At 39.5% G+C, this 25,813-nt stretch overlaps 2 protein-coding genes across 3 annotated transcripts in view; one reads left to right on the plus strand and one right to left on the minus strand.

The window, feature by feature from the left end:
• nalcn (sodium leak channel, non-selective) overlaps positions 1–861 on the minus strand; it is a 63,681-nt gene extending 62,820 nt beyond the window's left edge. The window contains exon 1 of the mRNA XM_063887041.1: positions 783–861. The gene's annotated coding sequence lies outside the window, so the exon portion shown is untranslated. The remainder of the gene's footprint in view (positions 1–782) is intronic.
• Positions 862–3,256: 2,395 nt separating this feature from the next.
• itgbl1 (integrin, beta-like 1) overlaps positions 3,257–25,813 on the plus strand; it is a 36,272-nt gene continuing 13,715 nt past the window's right edge. Inside the window, exons 1-8 of one of the 2 annotated variants that reach the window (XM_063887849.1) lie at positions 3,257–3,504; positions 5,509–5,711; positions 11,981–12,127; positions 13,009–13,131; positions 13,691–13,831; positions 16,448–16,588; positions 17,925–18,071; positions 24,014–24,130. In XM_063887849.1, the coding sequence (XP_063743919.1) occupies positions 3,413–3,504; positions 5,509–5,711; positions 11,981–12,127; positions 13,009–13,131; positions 13,691–13,831; positions 16,448–16,588; positions 17,925–18,071; positions 24,014–24,130 (1,111 nt within the window). In that variant the 5' untranslated portion in view covers positions 3,257–3,412. The remainder of the gene's footprint in view (positions 3,505–5,508; positions 5,712–11,980; positions 12,128–13,008; positions 13,132–13,690; positions 13,832–16,447; positions 16,589–17,924; positions 18,072–24,013; positions 24,131–25,813) is intronic. The other variant, XM_063887850.1, reaches the window with a different exon arrangement.

Raw genomic sequence — 25,813 nt, forward strand, 5'->3', positions numbered from 1 at the left:
ATTGGTTTTGAGGTATAAAGTCAAACTGTCAGCCCTGACTACTAATAAGAAACAACATTAATAGATCCAGGTTGTGGCCGAACAAGAATTAGCATTAGGAGGTTCCAATTATTCACAATCTGTTTGTAGCATATGCAAGTTGTCAGTAGGGCTAAATGTCAGCAAATGTCATGAATATCTCCTAAGTGAAGATAGTGGGCATAATCTTTAAGAAAAATCAAAATCAATTTAGGGCATCATGATAAAAGCTCCAGCTGTGGCTAACCCCCGCCTCGTAGTATTCACTAGGTCAATGTTTACCAACACTGTAAACTGCTCACCCTATTTAAGAACACAGGACAAGCTGCTGTGGCATACACATGTCCTGCAAAATGGCTGTCAAATCACTGGTCATCAATCAAGGAACCCATACTGAGATTGAAAACTGAATGAATGACATCGAAAGAGAGCCAAGGTTACTATGGAAACGGATGAGAGCTAAGGTGCTACATTGGGTAAAAAATAAGCTAAACACAGTGCGTATACAAACATTTGGGCACGCGTAGGTCCTACACGAAGCGTATATGCGATGTAGCAACGAGGCCACGTGATAGTGTGGCAAATACAAGAGCATTTTGGATCAAGGCCTACTCCGAAAGGATGAGGATGTGTCCACTTCCTGGAACAAGCTAGCGCAGCAGCAAGGAGCATCAGTAGCATCCCCTAAAGCACACCAGCTGTGCGTCCGGTTACACACACACGAGTGTAGCAGCGGCTTAAGAAAAACATACTGAATCACTTACGAGCGGAGCACTGTCTTTATCTACCGTATCTCGTCCTGTCCATGACATCAGCAGTTTTTCCGGGTGTGTGTGTGTTCGGATCGAATGGGAGAGTGCGGGAGCGCGCGCAGGTTCCAATCACATCAACAGCTCCAGCGCATACAGCGGAGGCGCGCAGCCGTCTCCATGGTAACACTTTGAACGTCCTCAAATTGCTCCATCTCAATGGTGTCCCATAGACTTTTTTTGTTGATTGTTCTTACTTGTTTGAGTTCTGTAATAACTCATATTGGCAGACTTAGACCTCCATTATAACAAAAACAGTAAGAAAGACACACATATTATTGTATCTCTTAAAGTTGCATATTTAAATGTAAACTGTAACTGTTTCTGAGCCAACTATTCAGACAGGAGACTTCCCATTACAGAATGATGACATTAACAAAACATAAAGATAACTATTATTCTATCAAAAGACAGAGGATGACATATTATGAACACATCGTAAAGCTAATTTGGTGTTTGGCATATTGTGCTGTATATACTGTATACTGTTGACCTAACTTGACTTACACTCGTTTTTAAATCTGAGGTAGAACAAAGCATGGGTTTTGTTATGCATGCCTTTGATTGAAGTCCTTATGAATTATTAAGTACAGTGTTGTCAGGTCAACTCAGAACAGTGTGAGTTCCAGGGGGATGAAAGGGGCAAATTGAAAGTTTCACTTCAGCCTTTTGAGTAGTTGACACAGCTGTTCATAGGCTTTTTCTTCCTTCAGCCTTGGCTTGTTTCAAGCAGTTTAAATGCTGCCAAAGTACAAAATGTGCACAGTGTGTTGTCTGGGAAAAGCATTATATCAAGATCATCGGTTACCTACAAATATATTTAATAACTGTGATCCTGGTCCTAGGAGGTTATATTATATTGATAATTGCACACAAAAAAAATGACATGTGAACCTCATTTAGTCAAAAATGTTCCCAACATGTTATACACTACTGAAAAATGCTAATAATTCAATCAGACACAAATGGCTCAAGGACTGAGAATTTGTAGCAAATGCTTGCACAGGTTTTATGGAACGAGAATTTTGCTGGGGGAAGTAATCCTACCTTAACAAACATATACATGAATAACATATCTTAGCATTTATGAGGGATATGGGATAAGATCGTTGATCTTTGGATCAGGGGAGCACAAGTTTAATCGCCACTGCAGTCATCTTGTCGTTGTGTCCTTGGGCAAGACACTTCCCCCCAAGTTGCTCCTGTGGGGATTGACCACAGTATTGAGTGTATGTAAGTCACTTTGGATAAAAGCGTCTGACAAATAACATGTACTAGCAGGTGATTTCAATCAGTTAATAAGCCCTTGGAACTTAGATGCAGACATTGTTGATGTTAAATAATTGTTAATATTTAAACAATCATAATTGTACATTTGTGTTACAGTATGATGTCAAAATGTCTTCTGCAAAAAGGTCTAAACAGGTCACTTCCTTTCTCTGCTTCACCATTACTTATTGTGAATGGGCCAGAGCATACACAGTTATTTCTTTGTAAAAGTCTGCAATAAGATAAAATATCTTGGTTGAATGGATCTGCTACTTGGCTTTTTCTGTAAATACAATAAGAGATTCCAGAGCTGCAGAAGATCAGCAATAAGTGACAATAATAAAGTTCCATTTTAGTTTCATTGAAGTCATTTCAGGAATGGGCATTCCTCAGAAACATTGTGATCCTTGCATTGGATAGCAGTTTTTAGTCTGTCAATATGGATTATATTGAATCGTGTGTGTCTTTCTTAAAAAAATTGAATTGTATTAAATGTTGCAGGTTGTTCCTTTGACTCCGCTGCAATTTAAAAATATTTCTTGATCAAAACTGTATTTGAGACTTACAGAAATTGAATATTTGCACTCAACTTTGCTTGCAATGGCATTAGTTCTTTTAGATCTAATTTAAATGCATGTTGGTAAGTCTGCAAAATAATTTTGAGCCTACTTGACTGTCTGTTTTGAGATGGTGTGGAAAAATACAGACATTATTTATAGCATGAACAATAGCTTTTCCATTCAAGTGTCCACGTAAGCTATGACTAGGCTTTGTGTAACAGTAATCAAGCATGAATTAAACAAGGATCCTTGACCCAGGGCATATAAAAGAGATTCCACCATAATTATGTTGTAATTCACACCTCTGCTTTTTTTTTGTGCGTCTTTATGTCAAATTATCTTCCGGCAAAGGCCTGTAACGTAAAAAAATAAAGATGGACACAAAAAACTCCACCACTACAGAGAGATCATCTGGAAAAGGAAGGGTGAAAATGGAACAAAACATTTTAAAAAAACCAGTCTGCTTCTAATTACATCTCAAACTGGTGACTTAACTTTTTATTTTGGCAGTTTTCCCCTCTCCAGCTCCTGCCCAGGCCTGTGTCTGAGAGTCAAGACTAATCAAAGGCACTTGTATGGAGAGAACTGTTGGCCTCTGAAGGGATTGAGCCAGTTCAGGCCAGCCTGCTGCTCTGACTCTCCTTCTCTCCTTTTCTTTTCCCTCTCACTCTCTCTTCCTGTCCTGTCTGTTTAAGGAGTGAACGATTGGGAAATTCCTTCAAGCTACTTTACTTCAGGTTTCTCTGGGATTTAAACATGCACACTGAGGCTTTGGTACAGTCCATTTTGATGCCATTGTTTCTGATTCTGCTCACTACGGTGGAGGACACTTTGTTACAATCGGTGAGGTGAGTTTCTACACAGCTTTAGTTTTTTCTTGTTTATTGTGGGTTAGTTTAAAGTGCAAGAAAGGAGAGGGAGGTGCAGAGTTTTCCTGAAAAAGACAGCAGTTGGAGAGTACAATGTGGGGCCGTTTAGGAGACACTATACATGAAGTCTGCAGTCTTCTGGGCAGGTTTTTAATGCTGTTTTACCTGCCAAAAATTCCAATGCAATTTGTATGATTCAATTTTTTTCCATGACCGTTTGAGTGGCACTTTTTTAAAGCGCATACAAATTCAATAATTTTCACTTGGACACTCAAGCTGCCATAAAAATGTTATGACAGCTTTCGTGGTCATGGGTTTAGAGCAAGAAGCTTCAGTTAGGCTGGACCTACAGTTAATAATTTGTATGGATATGTTTAACTTAGTAATTTGAAGTTACAAAGAATCAAAACAGGGATGGTGGTTCCAAAAAAAGTAAGTTAAGTCATTTTTGGTGATATATTGCATAATATCATTTACTTTTTTACTTTTAAATAAAATAAGGGATGTTGCCCCCGATGCCATGAAACCAATTTATTTCTTAGACCTTTTACATTTTATTGGAGATAAATTGTGAAATGTCAATGGTAAGAATGCATCCTGTAAGTCTATCACTGGAATTGGCTAACATGTGGAAAAAGGATTTCTGTTTACCTTGGCCACTGTAGAGCCTGAGTCAGCAGATCTGTACATGTTCCCATATGATTCAAATTTAACCCAGCTGCAGAGGGGGTGTACTCTGCAAGCAGGTGCATCATCTCTGTGCAGAGATAATATTGTGTTTATATGTCATAGTGTAGTCTACAGTTTATAGCATGAATTAGACAGCAGCAAGAGACAACAGCTCCTGAGAATCCAGGTGATAATAGTGTCTTTCTCAGTGTTAATTATGCACCTCCAAATAATACCACCTTATTTGTTTACCAAGTGTGTCTGCGTCTAAAAGAGTAGATGGGAAACACTTAATAATAAAGGTTGTGTTTTGTAACTGCAAATCTAAGAAGTCAGGCGAAGCCACAGCCGGAAATGTTATTTCCATGTACATCCAATGGAGTGTTATCAACATCCAATAGCAAAATGCTTCCAAGAGAGGCGGGATAACATTGGGACAATTAATAACATTTGTTCTCCACACTGGCTTTGTCCCCTATTGGACCCTGAAGGAACCAAACAAGTCCCCAGGAAAGGCAGCATTCTTGCTTTCCTACAGGGAGTCACTATTTTCCATGTGAATGGTACAGGACATATACAAATGCAGACTAAATATGAATGAACATTGGAACCCAATCGGACAGGCAGGAATCAAATTGGGACAGGACATGACAAGGAGTGGTTTCAAACACAGTCCAGGTCAAGTTTCACTACTGGAAGTCATCCCAAGGTCATGTTGTCATGGGAAAAGAAAACGATCCATCTTGATCAGCAGGTATATTCAGAAATAACCAGAGTTTGCTCAAGCCTAAAACAACCCTGGCTGAGGCTGCTCTGAAATGGAACTTGTATAACCTCCCCATGGCACATAGAACACACACATTCTTTATTTGATTTCCATGGGAGTGTCAGGGACATTTGATCTGTTGATTGTTTGAAAAGTGTCTACTGTTCAGCCAGGATTAGAAAAAGAATGTCAGACAGCGTCCAAATGAAACAAATCTCACAGCGAGATCCCATGGAGTAAAAACAAAGCCCAGAAACAGCTGCTGAAGAGTGCTAGATGAAATGTGAAGCTGTTTCTGTCCCATTTGATTTATTGATTTATTAGCTTATCCTTAACATATTCAGTTTCCAAGGCTTTTGGGTCCGTTTCAATAAATACACTGTAGAACCATTTTGAAATATAAAGGTAGACACTGCTGCCATGTGTGAGCAAAGGTATTTTCCTCACGATGTCGTACTCTGTATTTAACACAGACACAGGTGCAGCAAACTTGACCTTTGACCTGAATTTTTCAAAGCTGCATATCAACTGACCTTTCTTTAACCCAGCCAGGTGGGTGGTGTGTGCAAGCTGTCCACAGAGTCGTCCCTGCGCCGCTGCCGGACACCTGATGGCAAGATCTGCAGTGGGAGGGGCAAGTGTGACTGCGGCATTTGCGTCTGCGAGGCCACAGATCCAGGGAAATTCTACGGTCCACGCTGCGATTGCCACGACTGGGTCTGTTCTACATATAATGGGAAAACTTGCAACGGTGCGTACAAAATATTAAGACATAAGGCAACTCGATGGTTTGGTGATATGGCATGGAGTCAAATACATTATTTTATTGGTATATTGTTTGATCAAAGTTTATAGGCACATGGTTCCACATATTTTCTAATTGGGTAGGGTTATCAGTGGTGTGTTGGTAAGTGATGCAGCAGAACTCCTTACTCTTGGCTTTCATCAGAGAAGCTTGACAAATGGACTCTCCAGCTGATGTTCAGCGTCTGTTGCAGCCAGGTGCTAAGAAGGAAAGAGGGCTTGAGGGTTAAATTAAAAAACCTATTAGGTTTGTATTGGGTTTCATCATTCCTTTCTTTTTATGATATCGAATGAAGACGAATGTATTTTACAGACTTGGAGTGGATTCACACTTTTACCTGCGTTTCTTTCTTTGTTGCCAAATCAGAGGGCTGCAGTATTGTGTCTCTGAGAGCCTGCATCACCTTGGCAGCACTTCAAAGGGCTTCATTGGTAATAGACAGCTGGTTTGTTCAAGTATGTTACCGAAGCATTAGCTTTTGTTGGGAGGCACAGCTTTGAACTTAGCCTGTTGCCTGCAATTTTAAAAGTTCTGAGAAACAATACTTGAGAGTACATCCACACTCGAGGACAAGTTGAGATACTCTCCACTTTGCACACAATCATTTTCCAAGATGAGCACAGTTTTTGCAGGCTCACATGTGAAAATGCTATTTCTATGGAAAGGATTGGAAACGTATTCATAGATAAGCTAATATGTTACCAAAAGGGAAAAGTAAAACAAATGCAGACTAATATTTCTCTGAAATACCTTCATAAAGAATACAATGAATAGTTTTTTATTGAACCCAGTTTGGGTTGACTTCACTTCATGGTCATTTTAGAGGCAGTGATAATGTTTTTTCTCTTAATAAAATAGTGACGAAAAATGTGTAAAAACTTTTTAAAGAGTTTAATTCAACTGTGATTTCCATTTTGTCTCGATGGAATATATGTGGCAAGAAAAAACAAGGAAACACATCAAAATGTAACCCAATACAATTCAACAGAACAATGAATTACAGATTATAAAATGACCATACATTTAAATCAAGTCCTAACAACTGAACATGAACATCATAACTTTCACAAAGCTAACATTTAATGCAGGACTGTTGTATCAGACTTCATTAGTGTTAGCTTGTTTGACCGTATAAACTGACAGCTGAAAAAGAACATAAAATATATATATATATATATATATGTATAATTATATACTGTATATAAAGAGAGAGATATCTTTATGTATGAGACATTTTGGAAGTTGTGAGTAAGTCCCATGTTGATAGAAAAGGAACGTTCATATCTTTTTGTTCGGTGTCCTTTGTAGCCCAGGATATGAGTATCAGGGTTGAATTGAGATACATGTATGTGTGGACTTAGAATAGGTATAATGGTGTGTGTGTGTGTGTGTGTGTGTGTGTGTGTGTGTGTGTGTGTGTGTGTGTGTGTGTGTGTGTGTGTGTGTGTGTGTGTGTGTGTGTGTGTGTGTGTGTGTGTGTGTGTGTGTGTGTGTGTGTGTGTGTGTGTGTGTGAGAACGTGCAGGGGAGAGTGATTTATTTGGGTAGACAAGTCGGCTGCTTTGGGGAGCTCATTATGTTTCAGCAGTCTGGAGCGAGAAGGCCCTGCTTCAGCCCGATAATGGGGTTTCACTCACTGCTACACGGATTGCAAATGGAATCTAGATGCAGCACAAGAGGGATTGATTTTCACACCCAGATACAAATTTGCACAATGAGGCACATACTTATAAAACCATTTTCCCATGTGCATATAGGGCCCAGTAAATCTAGTCTAAGCATATTGAGAAGAATACACACATCCCCACCTCCCTGCGGCTGCTCAACAGCCCATGCAGCAGGCATGGTCCGTGTCTGAGATCTGCAGCCAATTTCTCTCCCTGCGGCAACCTTATCTCTGCCTCTCCAAACTGCCTAGTGATAAGATCCAATAGATGTTCCTCCTTAGGGATAAACAGTTTTTCCCTTTCCAAAAACATTAGCTTTCCTGGCATTGAGATGTTGTTTTACCTTGGACGGCATTTGTCGGGCTAATTCAGACCCTCTCAGTCAGAGTCACAAGTCAGGCTGGATGAAGAAGAGGGGAATGATATATTTTCTTAAATTTAGGTCTGGTGGCAAAATCTTTTAAAAGCACGATTTAAATATGTTGTTTGAAAGCAGTAGAAGGCTTCAAAGCGAATATTACTGTCAACTTAGAACAAGAATGCCTTTGGTCTGAAACAACATGCTGTTTCTTTTTGTGGAGAGTTTTTATGTTCTTTTTGTTGTATTGGTTTCTTTCAAAGACATATAAGTCAAGTGAACTGGAAGATCTAGATTTATATACTATGCTTGTATACAGAAGAGTATGGCAATTTGCCTAGGGCGTTGTTGCGCAATGCATGCTGGAATAGATGCATTATTAGCACAAAGCCTTACTGAAAAGAGCGAACAAGGCTGTCCTTTTTATTTTATTCTGAGGAAAAAAGAACATGTGTTCCCTTTTTCACATGCATTAGACTATTATTTTCATAAAAATAATAGATAGAGGCATGCTCCTCAGTAAAGACCTTTCCTTTTGACCTATTGTGTGATCCCATACATTATCTATGGCCAGTACCACGGTACACTTTTTTATCCATGGCCAGGAAAAAATAGACTGACAATGGGTAGTTATAGGCATTAGTAATCCTACAAGGAACATTGGAGCTTTAGTGTTAGAGAAGTTGTTGCTGAATTTATTGTGGGATTTACACAAAACAGTGATGCTGTCACTCACATGTTTTTCCTCCCACTGATGCATCCCATATTGTAGCAGAGCAACGGGATGGTGACCTAACATCTGTTCACCAACTGTGCAAATTGGTCCTGTTATTTCACTCTGCTGTTTGTTTTTGACTGTGTTGAATCACCCTGTTCTCTCCCTGGTCCCTTTTTTTATCGAGCTGCAGTACATGAGAACAACACCCTTGTGAGTGTATTCTATACATTATGTAATTTCCATAATAACTCCCTTGTTTTCATAGATAACAGTCATAGTGGTAATGTTTCCATTCTCTCTTTCACAGCCTTCCCTCTTTTTCCCCCCCTCATTGATGAGCCACGTGAAATCTCTCTCCCTCACTCCTTCTCTCTTTGTGTCTGTGCTGAACCAAGCAAAGAGTTTTCCTCTGGTGTGTGCTTCTCTGCGATTGATGGTCTTTTTCCATTGTGAGAGACACAGAGGGTGGCGCAGGGCGCTGCAGGCTAGCATTGTCCCAGTGAAAAAACACTGTACTGTATAATCAACTTGTTAGTAATTATTGATACAATATTGAGTAGCATTAGACCATTATATCAAGACTAAAGCTGTTAGTGAGCAATCATCTTTGAGTTTAATCTTCATTGGAACATAATTACTTGTTTATTTGAACTGTTTTTTATCAAAGACACAGAGAGAGAGTTGATTCACTTCTTACTGTAACTGCCAACAAATGTTTGCTCAAACACAGGGTCAAAACTCCTCTCTATGGTACTTCCAAACCCCGCGTTAACTGACGTGGATTGAGGCAGAAAGCCAAGTATGTCTGCAATCCGGAACAATCTGTAACTTTATGATTCTGGCAGACTTTATCACATGCGTGTCCTACTCGCCCTATCTTAAACGAGCAGTTGAAACGGGGAGGCATGAGTGCGAAAACCTTTTTCACCCTGCTTGATGGTGGTTTTGAAGTTTTGTAAGAACACAATTTGGACTCTCTACCTCACTAGGTTTTCAGAGCCTCTGCTCTTTTCCTGGATTAGCCCCCCAGCCTCTGAGACCCCTGCCAGAGCCAAAGAAGATCCCACCCAAGGGGTTTTTATGTCAGCGGCACATAAGAAGTCAGTTTGTCCACGCTGTTCCAAATCAAACTCCTCCAGATGCACTTTCAATCAGTGTTACATAAGCGTAAGATGTTGCTTCCAATATGGGTGCATTAGAGACAGATGATATAAAGTAATCATGGGAGAACAACTCACTAATGGCAGTCTGTCCAAAATGACTAAAAGCTTTACTCATTCCTGTTGATTTCCTAAATAGAGAGAAAAACACAGAGAAATGCAGTCCTTGAGCAATTACAGTCGATTAAATTGTTCATATCTGTATTTTTGCTTGTACATATTTTGATGTGCTTTCACTTAGATATTCTGGGCTTTGCTGGGCAGTGTGCCTGTGTGGTGAGTCACCTAATGATTGCAGTGTGGGCTGCAAGGAGAAAGAGCCACTTAAGTCTATCCAAGTGTACTAGTAAAAGGCCCTTTTGATTGGGCCCTATTACAGATTTGAAATACTTCTTGCTGTAGGAGGAACATAACACACATTGTTATTATAATAACAAATATATATATATTTAGAGGTATTAAAGAGGTATATAAAAGTCAATAAAATGTACAAATGATTGTCGAGGTGAATTGAAAAAAGGAAAAAAGGGCAACGCTCATAGAGGATGAGTTATTACCTGAGACAAGTGTCTCCTAGATCTTTTCCACAGAATACGAGCAGACAGGCTGCTGTGTCACGCTCCGCAACCCACAGGGAGGGGAAAGCAAGGAAGGATAATTACTTACTGAAATGAGCATCATGTTATGGAGAACATGACCTAAACCAAGTAAGCGGGGAAATGTCTTTTTGAGACGAAAAATCAAGTGCGTGTAATAAATGAGACAGTCTCAAGGAGTTTTAGATGTGCAATATATAATGTATATCTTGCATTATTGCATTACCTATAGTCGAAACTGTACTGAAATCTCAGAATAGCCCCTAGGTTTCCTCAAATGTAAGCGATAGAAGTGTTTGCTGCTCACGGAGAGCAAATTAGTTTTGGTAAACTAGTCCCTTGTTTATCTCCCTGTCTATATTATGGTTAATTTATCATCAGACAATGACAAGTTGAATTCTAAACCTGAAATTAGCTTGCTGAACGAGTCACCATCCTCTTCTCATTAGCAGCTAATCAGGGTAGCGCTTCATCACTTGTTATAAATGCCACTGATGCTGGCACTGATGCACCAGCTCTTTTCTGACCCCCAGAGAATGTATTTGGGCTTTGACCGGTCCCTGATTGACTAGGCGTGTGTGTAGGAAAGCCCCTGACACACCTAAGCCACAAAGAACTACTGCAGAGGAAGCACTAGGAAAGATGTATTGTTGACAGACAGGCACCTTCCCACACACATACACTTTCGCCTATAGCAGACAAAAAGGGTCCATCTTATATGTCAGAGTGATTGTCAAGTGGAGATTGATGGGGGCTAGTGGGTGGCAGCAACTTTTCAAATATTTTGATGGATTACGTTGGAGAGACTCTAATCGTACTGTTTTACAGCTATCATGTGACAGTTGACATCTGCAATAAATCCAAAAAGAAAAGCTTTTTTGGGGTCTGTCCCCTTGACCAATAATAATAAAAAAGGAATGTCCATATTTTCATGTGTCAGTGCTGTGTGTATTGTCCACAATAAATTGTATCAAGGCAATGACTCAAGCATGACTAAATACTAGAACAAAATGTGTAAAGTGTTTTAAAGATGCAGAGTTTTGTTAATTTGCATGATAACGATTAGATCTCTTTAAAATCAGTTTTTTTCCTCAAAATTGTATATAGTGCAGTTTTCTTTGAAGGGCACTTTTCATATTCTTCTTCCCTTGAACATGCAAATGTTCCTGGAGATGTATCAATAATGAGAAGAGACAGGGGACTTGCCTGTTGTTAATGACTGATGGATAGCCCTTGAAAAGGACACCACGGATACATGATGAACGAGTCGGGAGCATGATTGAGTGTGACATACAAGGCCCCTTGCTGCTAAATGCATTAGGAGCAACATTCATAATAACCCCTGTTTTCATATTGCTCACTACGGCCATCAGAATGATGAGAAATGGTGTGACGCCAAACTGCCTGAGTAGTTCCTCTGACACTGAACAAGGCAACGCTCTTACTTAATGATTGAAGGGGTAGGGAGAACATCTTCCTGAAATGTTTTAACATCTCTGTGAGATATGATCTGTAAATATACATGTATATTTTATATTCCATAAAACCCTTGGGATAATCCATTAATTCCAATGCTGTTACTCTCCTGGTAGTGCAATGCCAACACATAAATTTAATAACACTTGTGTTTCCTGTTTGTAGAGCAATGTGAAGCACCGGGCAGTGGCATGCTTTTAGGCACTGACTGACAGCATGTGGTTTGTGTTGTTTCCTTTAGACCGCGGCTACTGTGACTGTGGGATGTGTGAGTGTGATGAAGGCTGGTTTGGAGATGTGTGCCAGTTCCAGGAGGACTGTAACCTACCCAGCAAGAAGAGCAAAGAGCTTTGCAAAAACACACAAGGGGTGGTGTGCTCCAACAGAGGTACCACAAACACTCAAACAATTGTGTGTGCACACAAGCACAGGCGGACTTGCAGATTGACTGTACACCCACACACATACATACACAATTGCAAACAAATTACATCGATGCATGACAAAAACCTGCTTCAATCACACAACCAGCATTGCATATCAGTAGACACATACACACAAAATACCCACACACAACAACAACTTGAAATAGCATTTTTACTATTTGCTTTAGGCAACATTCTCTACTTACACAACCTTTGCATCTGTATATGTATTTCTTTCTTTTCCTTTTATTGATTTTACTCATTCATTTGTTCTCTCTTAATAGCTTATCATCAAACCAAACATAATAATTAAAAGGAATTATTAATGACAATAAAGGCATTAGTTACAATTTATATTTATTCCGGTTTAAGATTGATTATTATGATTTCTTTGCTCTCACACATATCAGATTAACAGTCTCTTTTTCGATAACACAACTACATCAACCCATTTATACCTGAATGGTCCTCATAAGGAAGATTGATATGTTGAGTAACAGTACTGTGTGTGAGTATTGATTAAACAATTAGTTTTTAATCTCCCAAGCCAGATCTTATTTGAGTCACACAGTCCAAGTGTGGGGGTTTATGATATAGCATAGCATATGAAAAGCCCCTGCACACACACACACACACCCACAGCAGTGACACCAGTCTACATTCGTTGACACATGATGCCCAGACGGTGCCTCCAAAGCACATCTGTAAAGCCGCTGGGTTATTGTTGTGCAGGGCATCCTAACATACACACATCCTCCCATCCCTAACAAACCACACACAACATATTGGACGTTTTCCAACAGATAAGTTTAAACCTTGTCTAAAGCTGTTGCATCTTTAATAGGAACTTGCCACTGTGGGAGCTGCATGTGTAACAATAAGGACAGCAAGGGTCTGGTGACGGGACATTATTGTGAGTGTGATGACAGCGAGTGTCTGGACGAGGACAACGGAGAGGTGTGTGGAGGTATGGCCCATAGCCGCTGTCTCAACCCCCCCACACTCATCCACCAAGAGTTTAACATACTTTTTCAAGGACTGTCTATCATTGTCACTCTATTTGACATGAGAAAATACATTCCCCTCATGCTTCCATGAAGGTTAATGTGAAGTTTGAACTGTTGTCTCTAGCTGACTGCATTGCTAAACTCATCCCTGTTCCCTGCAGGTTGTTCCAGTGCCTGATCTCAATGTTGATTAAACATTTCCTTTTTAAAGCTAAATAATCGATCTAGCGTATCAGGCCTAGGTCAGAAAAACAGAAAGCTTCATTTTTTTCTAAAGCTAGTCTTAAATAGAGGCAAAACAAATTGTGTTAATCTTTATTTGTATAACATATGAAGTGATATACATTTTTTAATTAATAATTATAATTTTATTAAAGTACAGAGCTTTGAAATAGTACACAGCCATCCTAAAATCCCATACACTGTTTATTTAAATGTGTGTTTAACTGACGGCTAATCTATAACACTGATAAAGGTGAACTCATCAGCTGTTGCATGTGCATTCTGATCTGCTTCCAGGCCATGGCCAGTGTTACTGTGGAAACTGTTACTGTGCTGCTGGTTGGCATGGAGACAAATGTGAATTCCAGTGTGACATCAGCCCATGGGAAAGCAAGCGGAGATGCACGTCTCCAGATGGGAAAATCTGCAGCAACAGAGGTCTGTTTACCTGTCTCAAACCAGTTTACAGTGCACAGTACTTACATTATTTTTAAGGTTTTTGATTTAATCCTTTTCAAAAAACTCCATCTACAATGTATAATATCCAAAATATACAAATATGGAAAACAGTCATTATGCTGATAAATAATATCATTGATTCACAAAGAAAAAAAAACAGAGGAAGGGTGGCAAGGAATTTCTGCCATTTGTTAATTGCATCAAAACCCATTTCAGTCCACATCACAATAGTGACAATTATGTTGCCAGGAAACAGGAAACAAACATCATAAAAGGCATCAGGTGATTTCCTGTCTGTTATCTCAGATCATTAGGAGGAGGAGACACTATCCTGCTGTAGTGCAATACTGGAAAATAAATTAATGGAGTTGATGCTCAATAAAGATTCAAATAAACCTTTGATCAGTTTCCCACATGTTTGACAAGAGAACCCAAGGAGCCTTCTGCTAGCTGACTTTGACATATGAAAAAGACTCACTTTGACTTCCACCTTTTGAACTAAGAATGAAGACAGCGATAGAGACACGGGGGGGGGGGGGGGGGGAGAAGAAGACTGCACAGGGAAAAGATTGGATGAGAAATCCTCATGTAAATTTCACTGAAAGTCAACAGAGCTTGGCGGACATGGCGTCAGAGAAAAAGCCTCACTAACGTAGCTCGAGTGATCCTGTGAGATTTCACAATTTAAAAATTAATTTCTGTAGACTTGATGAGGGCTGGCTAAGCGGTTGGGCTAAATGATAGCCTACATGGACAGAGCCTCATGGTTTATGGTTAAGTGCACGGTTGACACAGCATGGACAACCAACCACTGTGTTAATGGAGTAGTAGACCATTGTACTCCTCTTAAGTACAGCAAAGGGCATTCAAAGGTGTTACAATTAAAGAGTTACCAGAAATGAAAAGAATATATAGGATGGCAATTAAAAAGAAGTCCATCTCAGTTCAAATTACCCTAAACACATATTTCCTGCCTCTCTATTAGCTTCTCTCCCATGACAATCAGTTTCATGAATTCACAAAGATATGACTGATAGAAACAAAAAAAAAGTGGCATATCCAAGAGTATACAACTTGATATAATAACCTTGTATAATCATATAATATGACCTTGTCCAGGCTAACAGTATTTCAAATTGATGAAGAGAAATATTATGTTTCACATTTCTCGCACTGATGTTCTTCATTCTATTACATTTTCTTAAGATAGACTTTACTCATGTACTTGTCAAAATGCTGCTATGCTCCAACATGTACTGGCAACTCACGTCAAACTTTGTCAGCTATGTGACTCTTGCTCAAAATATAAAATCCTGTTTCCCTCCAGTCCCAGCTAGGTGAAATACAATGTCACCCTATCTCACCAATCTGCGCCTTTCAGACTGACTATACCATCTACTGCTACTACTGATTATAATGGGAAATATTATTAATTCCCATTCCAACATGGCGTTTTACCACTTTGTTCAGAATTAATCCTCCTTTAACGCATTGTGAAGATAATTCCTAGTGATTATAGGAGATGGATCAGGGAAGGTGATTACATAAGGGGGTTGATTTCATTACCCACTATAGACGTAGAGATGTGAAGCTATTTTTATGAGAATGTGAAATATGTTCCTTCTGTATTAACTTTAATGCGGCCTTTATTTCCAACTCACCTAATATATTACTCTGTTTAATTCCAACACACTGAAAAACCCCTCCGTCTGTAAGGGTCACCTAGCCTCCGCAGTTGAGCTCTTAATAAACCTACTGGCGTGCCGTCAAAATTCTAAAAGCCACAAAATGCTGGAGGCAACATTCATGCATCTATATATAATTTTTTTACCAAAACAAAAGACTTGAGATAAAATTGCTACATGAGGCGCACAGAGAGGAATAATTCCCCTTCTGTGTGGTGAGAGAGGTTGTCTTTCAGAGAAACTGCTTCTTTTCATCAAAATATATAATATGTTATAGGTTCTTATAGAATTTTTTTCAACTCCTCTTGTAAAGCCAGGCTGTGACATTTGTGGCAGACATTAAAGTGCATGACTCTGTAAATCCAGGGCTCCAGGGTTATGAGGGTGGAGAGGAGACCGAACCCATAGGGCCAAGGGCCAGACAAGCGCCAGCCACAGCCCACATGCTTGCCAGCTGGCCTGGCTCCCCCGGGGTTTCCCCTGCTCTGTCACTGCTGATAAGAGAAAAAGGGATTTCCACTGGCTGCAGCCCAGGCCCAGATGTAAAACGAAAAATAAGAAAGAGACAGACAGACAGACAGACAGACAGACAGACAGACAGACAGACAGACAGACAGACAGACAGACAGACAGACAGACAGACATATAAAGCATGACAAAGTAAGACAGAAGGAAAACTTGGATTTATTATGTTTCCTTTAACCTCAAGTTGAAAAATAGATCCCCCATGCCGAACCAAATCTCAGTGAGAAGCGTGCATCTCAGCGAGTAATGTTAGATAGTTGTATTTAGCAGTATTTTCTTTTGTTTATTTCCAGGGATGACAGATGTATCTCAACTGTCAGACTGGAAAAATTATAATATAATAAGAATTATAACACTATATGTATGTGTGTGCGATTTGTTCTAGGGACCTGTGTGTGTGGGGAGTGTAACTGTCACGATGTAGATCCCTCTGGCGACTGGGGAGATATCCATGGAGACACCTGTGAGTGCGATGAGAGGAACTGTCATGCAACCTACGACCGATACACGGATGACTTCTGCTCAGGTCAGCCTGATGTTTTTAGATTCACACTCCTGTATGCAATACATACAGAAATCCTGAATGTTCTTTAAAAACAGTGAAGAGAAGTGGTTCAGGATATGTGAAAGAAATAGGCTTATTTGCTTTCTTGCCAATAGTAAGAAAAGAAGATTGATACTGATCTTGATGTTCTTATCTTACTCTCAGCAAGAAAGTAAAAATAAGCGTGTTTTGCCCAGATGTAAATATGTATCTGTTTACACCAACCCTAAAGCCGGCTGGTTAGCTTAGCTTAGCTTAGCATAAAGACAACAAACGGACAGAAACAGCTCTTTCAAAGGTAATACATCTCCCCAGTCCAGTTTATAATGCCTTGTAAAACAACAAATCTACACTTTTACTTGGGGCTTGTAGAAGTTAAACAAATGACACGTCTTATTGATGAGTTTAAGAGTTGCTGGTAGAAAGATTTTGATAACTTGTGTTGACTCCAATTAGTTTCCTGTTGCTTTCAGTCTTTATGCTAAGATACAGTTAGGAGAAGCTGGCTCCTGTTACATATTTATATTTTTAGCCACTGTATATGTGGGAGTTGTATAATACATTCATCTGATCCTCAGCATTATTGGCATATTTCCCAAAATGTTAAAGATAATGTATGACTTCTGGTACATAATTATGTTAATGTCTACCAAACAGATCTTCACGTTTTAAAAAAAACAGCAGTTACTTGCATACCAAAAACAGCCTTCCATCTGCTTTTATTTTTATGAAACTTGCTGTATAATTTAACTACAGTATAAACTAGGGAGGGTGGGGACTGACCTTTTTTACTGTTTCTCTAAAGAATTAATGAACAAAATATGACGGATGCTACCGCTGTCCCTTCTAAAAATGTATGTACCAGAAAATGCTTGCAGCATATTGGCATATACAAAGTTAAAAGTTATTTGGTGCATACTGTACCTTCAATTATAGATTCACTGTTTGAGAAAATGCACAATTCACAACTTATTGCATTAAATCTCATATTTTCATCTCTATCGACAAAACCAGACTAGGTAAAATCAACGTTGATTTTTAGTTCTGACTCAGGATACTAAATTCTCCCCCTTGAGCGTGTCCAGCCCTTTGATATTTTTTACAGCCTCCCTTGTTCCCCTTTTTTTTACCCTCTCTTACACACTAACTCCCCTCATGCTCTCTTTAATGCTCCATAACCTATCCATCTCTCAACCTTGCTCAGTGTGCTCTCTTCACTTCTCCACCCATTCAATACGCTCATTATCTTCCTTGTACAAAGACCCCAGTTTGTTTTCACCTCTCTGCTTCCTCCACCTCTTTCTCTTTCTGCCAGCAGGTCATGGACAGTGTAATTGTGGCAGGTGTGACTGCAAAGAGGGATGGGCTGGGAAGAAATGCGAGCATCCTCTGTCCTGCTCCCTGTCTCTGGAGAGCAGCATGAAGAAGTGTCGAGGAACGTCCAATTTGTCCTGCTTCGGACGAGGTACCTGGTCCTCCAATCCGCTCCTGTTGCCATGGTTACTGATGTATTCTGTCCTCACCGCTTGGTGTTAAATAGGCCATTTCCTGTGTTACACGTCTCTTAATCCGTCCTTAAGAGGTCTGCAAAGCCACTGGGATGCCCTGCATCAAATTTGATTGCATTTTTAAACAAGCCCTGATATAAAAAAGCAACTCAACATACTGTGTACATACATTAATGAGTATTCAGGACATGCTCCCTTGAGCCTGTTGGTTGGTGATAATAAGCCAGTAGTAGGGGGAATAGATACAATAAGAAAAGTAGAGTATATTTAAGGCCTAGAAAAACGATATGCTTTGTTTATGCCGTTTGTTTGTCACTCATGCAGTTTCTGCCTGTTGCGTGTACACAACTGCTGATAGTAAGTTAAACACAGTCATTACTCCACAATTGCTTGTTACTGTTTCATGGTGGATTAAATTAATCAGTATATACTCACAGTTTTTTTTTAACAGTGTTGCTGTGCTGCTGAGTGCTTTTGGATAAAGAGAATGTTCACAAATATAACAAAAAAAGTTTCTTTCTTAATTATGTAGAGGAGAAAAACACCCAGAGTCCTATAATAAAGTGAGGGCAAACCTTTTTTTAAATAGACAGATGGACACGTGCAGTAAGATCTTTAACTGCCAACATTGCTACAGTACATATATTGGTGCTTAACATAGTGATTATGATTATACTAAAATATATATCCCAAATATTCATTGCCAAAAAGGTACAATAATTGATTCACCTTTGGCAAATCTGTGCTTATTAATCTTTGAAGGCAGCTGACAAACAGTAAATGCCCCATGGTCACAATTACAATATGTTGTATAAACTGAAATATCATAAAACAAATTGAGTGAAGTAAAACTCACATTCTGAGCCAAGTCATCCAGAAAGTATGCCATTCATCAGCAGGTTTGAAAATAATTTTGGATATCGCTCTGAGCATATTGTTGTTGTGCGGAGTAAAGACAAATGACAGCCTAGCAAGTGATGTTTTCATACAAACAGCACTCAGAAGGTGTACAATTCATGTAAAAAAACACAGTGAATCATCTGTAGTAAAGCACAAGACAGTTCGTCCATTTTGACAACAAAAAGCAATGGCGGTATAGCCTTGGCAGATTGTTACTTTGCCTGCATCCGGAGGTATCAATAAACAAAGGTTACATAATCATTGTTCTAAGACTGGATGACAAGCTGCATTGTTCCAAAGTAAGCTATGGCTTTTTGATGATAACATAAATCATATATGCAGTGCAGTCTTCTGAGGCATCCCTGCTTTTTATACTGATGCAGCAACCTTAATCAACAGCCTCACAGTGGAATATGGGGCATTGTTCATCACTTCTCCATTCAGTAGCTCTGTAATCCTCTGGGTAATATCTACAGTTTCTGTAGTCATTTTAATTCAAAATGAGAAGGGAAAAAGAAAAGGCTAAGTAAAGCCTGCTGTATTCTGTCGGTGATTCAAAATCGTAATGTAGTTGGCAGTGGACATAAGGAGGGCGACTCTCTTAGTCTTAGGGCTCTGCAGATTTATCAGGGGTTAATGTGAAGCATTGATTTCCTGTTTCATTGGACTGTGGGGAAAGTCAGTGGGGAATCCATGTCCTTTCAGTCGTGCTGTGTTTCAAATGAAAAGATATACTGACAGTAACTTAGGGTACAGTATGTTAATAAGGTGGCCATTTGGAACACATAGGGAAAGGTTGCTACCATGGAGACAAATACCTTGAAATCAGCATGAGCAAACAACAATCTGGCAGCGATATGGTAAACAAACTTTCACCTGAATACTGTCACTACGATGTGAAGCCTCAATACCAGCTAAGTGCACTCAAAAAATGAAAAGCAGCAATTTGGCGCCCTTCCTTTGAATACATCAGCTATTCATTAAATATTGTGTGTGTTTTATAGCAGACCTTTTTTGACAGAAGGTTTGGACTGCCTTAAACCAACTCTGCAACACAGGGTCTAGCAGGCAAGGTGGCCCCCGCTGGCAATGAAACTCCAAGAGTACATTGAACTGAGAGAGTTAATTAAGCCGTACCTTTAAATCTCCAATTACTACAACAAAATGGAACTTTAAATGACCCTGTGCAACAGAACAACTAATGGGATCCATAAATTCTTCCCTTCTCAAAATTGCTTTTGGTTATAGCCATCCCAATCTATTCAGTGACATTTTAAATGGTACCTTAACACCACACTGCAAAGTGTTAAATCCACACTTTACTATGCAGATACTTTAAAGAATATATTCTGATCAGGATTTCCAATAAAGTGAAATTATATACTGCAGAACACCAATGTATGTCTATTATAATATAATATTATGCATTGAGCATAAGTCCAAGTCGCCTGTTCCTGCCTGAAAGTACTATTAACAGTTTATGTTCCGATAGACAGAGGAGCAAACTGTTAGGGCGGTGATAAGGAGGAAGGGTGACTGTGCATGCATGCAATCCTTAGTGCTTAGGGTGGTGTGTGTGTGTGCGTTGTGGTTTTATTTGTTTAACTTTCTCTTCCACTGGATGCCAATTTGTTTTACTGTTTGGAAGATCACAATGGTTGAAAAAAAAAGTTATTACCACGTTTATTGCAAAGCTGTGATGGATAGCAAAGGATCTGCAAGGAAAGAAAAGGGAAGGTATCTGAGAAACACAACGATGTGAGACAGAAAGCAGGGTTGGAGGGTAAGACAGAGAGAGAGGGAGAGAAACTGAAGGAGACAGATGTAGAAAATCACTTAGCCATGGATGAATGCAGCTGGTAGAGATGGCCGTTTGAGTGGAAAAGCCTTGAAATTTGAAACAGCAACTTCAGAGCTTTTCTCCCTGAGAGGTGGAGGCAAGACGCTTGTGCATAGCACATTTTTTATACTGCGGTATTTCCTCAAGGAAACACCTGCTTTCAACATCTTTCTGCTGATCTCGGGATTCCTTTCTCTGCTTACTGGAGTGTGGAATTTAGAAGACATAAAGTATGTGCCTGTTAATATTTAAAAGCACGTACCGGCACCTTATACTACTATACTCATTTGAGGGGTATTCCAATTTGTTCTTGCACTACCTTGAACTTAAAATGGATAGATTAAACATGTCAAAACATCTGAACTTTGAGTTTCTCACGTGGGCTTAAGGCGCAGAAAAATAGCAGTAAGTGTCTTTCGCTTGCATAATCAAACTTATGTCTGAGTGATACAAAGCAACTTGGGGCAAGCCTTCTCTTCAAGGATAAAATACTTGAGATTTGAATGGATTGGTCAAAGAGGGCTTATAAAGTAGATGTTTGTTCTCCTCAACCCACCCCTTCCTTAGTCAGTTCATTTAGGTCTAACACTGCAGCCTGCTTTTTTGTTGAGTGCAATAGCTTTGTTTTTGTCCAGCTGCAGAAATGAAGAATATTGCACTTTTGACTGTGTGTTACTTTCACAGCTTTATGGTGAGAGAAGCCTCACAGCTGTGGTTGTAATGTGCAGATCAGCCGGCGCAGCACATTTTCGGGATTCATTTTGCCATTAAAAAAGGCATATATTTCCACTGGGTTCAGACCATTTTAGAAAGTGGGGATAATGTGAAACTCAGACTGGCTGGCTGACACAGAGATACATCTCCAAAATCCCATAAATCTGTAATTTATGTCTAAAAGTGCAGCTTTCCATTTGATTTGATTCTTTTGCACAAATGAAGCACACCATAACACTTTTTTAGTTGGGGCTTCAATTGCTTTTAGCATCTGTTTTTTATCTGCCTGTCTTTAATGAAAAGGTGCAATGTGTTAGATATTGTTTTGTCAAAGACGTCTATGTGTTTTGTTTGCATTGCACCTCTTTTGAAATATTCAGTTTCTAACCTTTTGTACTTTTGAACATTGAACCTCAAGCTATCCTACAGAGAATTTAGGTCTATGCTCAAAAGAGTATGTGAGGCATATTTAATGAAGTATCCTGAGCTCCATGAATGTTCAACGAGACAAACTTCGCGAGGCATATCAATGTAAATGGAAATAAGTTTTCACTTCATGCATAGTCATATAAACCTGGATGCCGCATTTAATAGGGAATGTGGGCTGAGAGGAGCTGACTTGATTGACCATTATTCAAGCCTACGACTACTTGATTAAATATTCATCTACTTAACAGTGTATTTACCTGCTTCAACGCCTTTTCAGTCTGTGCTGCACTGCAACATAAGTAAGCTTGCACATCTGCTCTCTAAAATGGAAAAACAGAACTGATGTTTGTATGCCTTGTTTCATGAGTATAGAGCCAAAACATCCCAGGCTTGTCTCTACTGATGTGACTGCCATTAAGGTGTTGCTCACCTCAGACAGCATGACAAATTAAACATTAACACAGAACAACTCACACACACCGGCGTAGACGAGTACAGATATAATCGATAAGGCAGGGGTGTTATGACATCACCGGTTGCTAGGGTAACTAAGTCCCCAGAGCAGATGGTGGTATGTTAAATGTGGAGCAGGAAGAGAGGTTGTGCGTGTGTGGTCATAAAAAGTGACAGTGATGTGACATGAAGCACACATTTAGATGACGCTGTCAGTCGAGTGGCTGTCTTGCAAATTCAGGTTTGCCATTTCCTATTCATGTTATTTATTGGACCTAATTCCATTCAATGAGTCATCAAAAGATAAAGGAAGGCACATTCACATTATGGATATGTTTGAGGTGTTATTGAGTGCCACTAAACACAAAATGTGCCCAGCAGGGCTACAAATAGGGAAACACTTAGAGTGAATAATGATTGTGCAGATAGGACCCAGCTCAATAAAAACAGGAAAAACCGAAACAGAGGCGCACTGTATGATGTGTTCTCTCTAATAGTCTGCCTTCACAGAGCTGGGAAATTCCTTTTGTGCAATTATTTTTCACAAAGGGCAGCTTACCTGTTTTGTAGGATGTCATCTAATAGCAGTATTTGGATAGGAACATTCAAATTTAAAAACAGTCAACGGTGTTTTAGGTGTGTGTGTTTGAGTTACTGTTACAGCATGTCAGTCAGAAGACCGTTGCATAGTTTATGGTAATGCCTGCACTGTTATCCTGAAGCTTTATTTAAGATGGCACTCTTTATTTTAAGTTAAACTTGAACTCTAATGCATCAAATGATTGGGGGAGACCTATCCTTTCTTTCCGATTGATGTGTCAAGTCACCATCGTGCATAACCTTTCTGTGAGCATATCGTATTGACATCAATTCACATCAGTGTAGCAGATGGGACAGTCTTATCATCAAAGTTGAAAGCAAAGATTTTTCTTGTAATTTGTCTTGAGTTCCACTTATTCAGAAAGAAAAAGCTAAAAGTCTGGATATGTGACAAAATGTGTCATTAAAAGTGTGGCAATTGACAGAACATGTACTCCAACTATGAATTTAGAAGGCATTTCTTCCATTACGCCTTTAAATATACTGTATGTGTGTTGGGCCTACAGTACACCCATCATTCACATAACTCTGAGCAGCCTGATAAAATGATCAATGAGCAGGTATGCTGCACACATCCAATGATATTTCTGAATAGATTATGTTTTTCTAATGATCTTCACCATTAGCAGAGCGTACTCACCCACTATGTTCCCCTGTGGCCTTCTTCACTGGCAGCTCGCTGATTGAAGTGGGTTAGCAGCATCTTGAGGTGTGTGAGTGTTTATTAAAGTGAGAAATTTACATATAAGATTTCCCTGTGTGGCTGCAGGGGATGCTGTAGGCAGATTTAGTTTCAAATGACTCCTCTACACTGTGTATGTAAATGACTCTACTGAATACCGGTTGAATAAAAAAGTTAGAACTCAGGAGGATATGTCACACTTTAGGAAAAGATAGATCATTCTGACAAGATATAACTCTGAAACACTGCTCAGATGTGAGAAAATCTGTCTGTTTTTATAGGTCAATGCCAGTGTGGACAGTGTACCTGCTATCCACCCGGAGACAGTCGTGTTCATGGCAAGAACTGTGAGTGTGACGACCGTCAGTGTGAGAACATCAGTGGGGAGGTCTGTGGAGGTAAGAGCGCCCTCACAGACAGACACAGACACACACAGACACACACACACACACACACACACACACACAACACAGACACACACACACACACACACACACACACACACACACACACACACACACACACACACACACACACACACACACACACACACACACACACACACACACACACACACACACACACACACACACACACACACACACACACACACAGTAATCTAATCTAATGTGTCCACTAAGGGCTGTTCAAGTTGTGCGAGCAACAGAGGGAATTCACGGAACAATAAACAGATGGCAAGTCTGGGTTTCAAAATTACTGTTCAAGCTGTGTCGAGCAGTCAAGTGTTCAGCAAGTAAAAGTGCTGTTCATTTTTTCGGCATAAACAATGAGCCTCATGCAAAAACCCCTTGTACAAACAGATTTTTTTGGTGGCATGTACCAATCATTTCAGAAAACAGTAACACATTTTCTGATTCATTTTTTGATGGGTACAAATAAAATAATCAGACCTGTCGAATGAGTCATGCACAGATCTTTCTCTACAGATGGAGATTTTTTGGGTGATTTAATGTTATTGGCATATTTTTTGCAAGGAATCTGATACAGTTCAGAAGTAATTAGGAAAACTCCGTACTGCCAACAACTGCCTCTACCTTTATTCATGTTACTCTCAGGGGGATATACTCTATTGCACCAGGTAAGAGTAACTGTATGATATCTATTGTGTATTTATGTCACTGTCATGTTACCTTGAACCCTTCTTACCGCTACTTAGCATTTAAGTTGGTGTTTATCTATTCTCTCTCTGTTCCTTTAAAGTGCTACTCATCATGTCTTGAAAGCTGTTTATTTTTCGGGGCCAAATAAGGCAAACACTGTTTTAGTTCAATTTTCGACACTGAATGAATGAATTTAGGGCAAGTTAATGCTGTTAAGAGTGTCAAAAGTGGAACGCTTATACAAGCTAGCTTCACAGAAAACAAGCTGAAGAGGTTCAGGTTAAAGATGTTGCTATACTGCAAATTTGTGTACAAACAAAACAATTATCGTTCTCATTACCAAGGAGCAGATCAGTGAAAACCACTGAATCCCTGAATTTAAGATTCTGTCTCCCATAATTGCTGAGTGAAGATTGCTAAAAAGTCTATTTTTAATGTTTAATTAGCTGCTATGGCGATGAGTTTTCTTTGTAGTTGCAATGGCTTAGCTTTATTAATTGGTATGGCTCTGTCTACGGCCTCTGGTGGCCTTCCTCTCCATAGAAATTGCTGCTGAGGCTCATGGGAACCATAGTATTTAAAGCCATTCTAGCTTTAGGCTTACACTGTGACAGAAAAGTAGGTTTTCTTTTAAACTGAGTTCTTTCTCTTTAACATACTATCCTATATTAACCCGGAGCCTTTCGTGTTTCTTTGTTGAGGAACATTAGTTATTAAATCAAACACATTTTAAATAGAGAAATATTTCCAAATCTACTGATACACTTGACAGGATAACACACGTACACTCATCTCCTAATTAATGCAGAGAAAAAAAACAACACCCAATTTGTACAGCATGTGCGCACATTCACTTCACAACCACTTTGAGATGATGCCAGGATCCGCTGAATTTGAAGATCAATACAGTGCGATCCTATCTACTCTCTTTGATATCATCAGACACAACCCACTAAACCC

This window comes from Eleginops maclovinus, chromosome 7 (assembly GCF_036324505.1).
Source record: "Eleginops maclovinus isolate JMC-PN-2008 ecotype Puerto Natales chromosome 7, JC_Emac_rtc_rv5, whole genome shotgun sequence".
Lineage (NCBI taxonomy): Eukaryota > Metazoa > Chordata > Actinopteri > Perciformes > Eleginopidae > Eleginops > Eleginops maclovinus.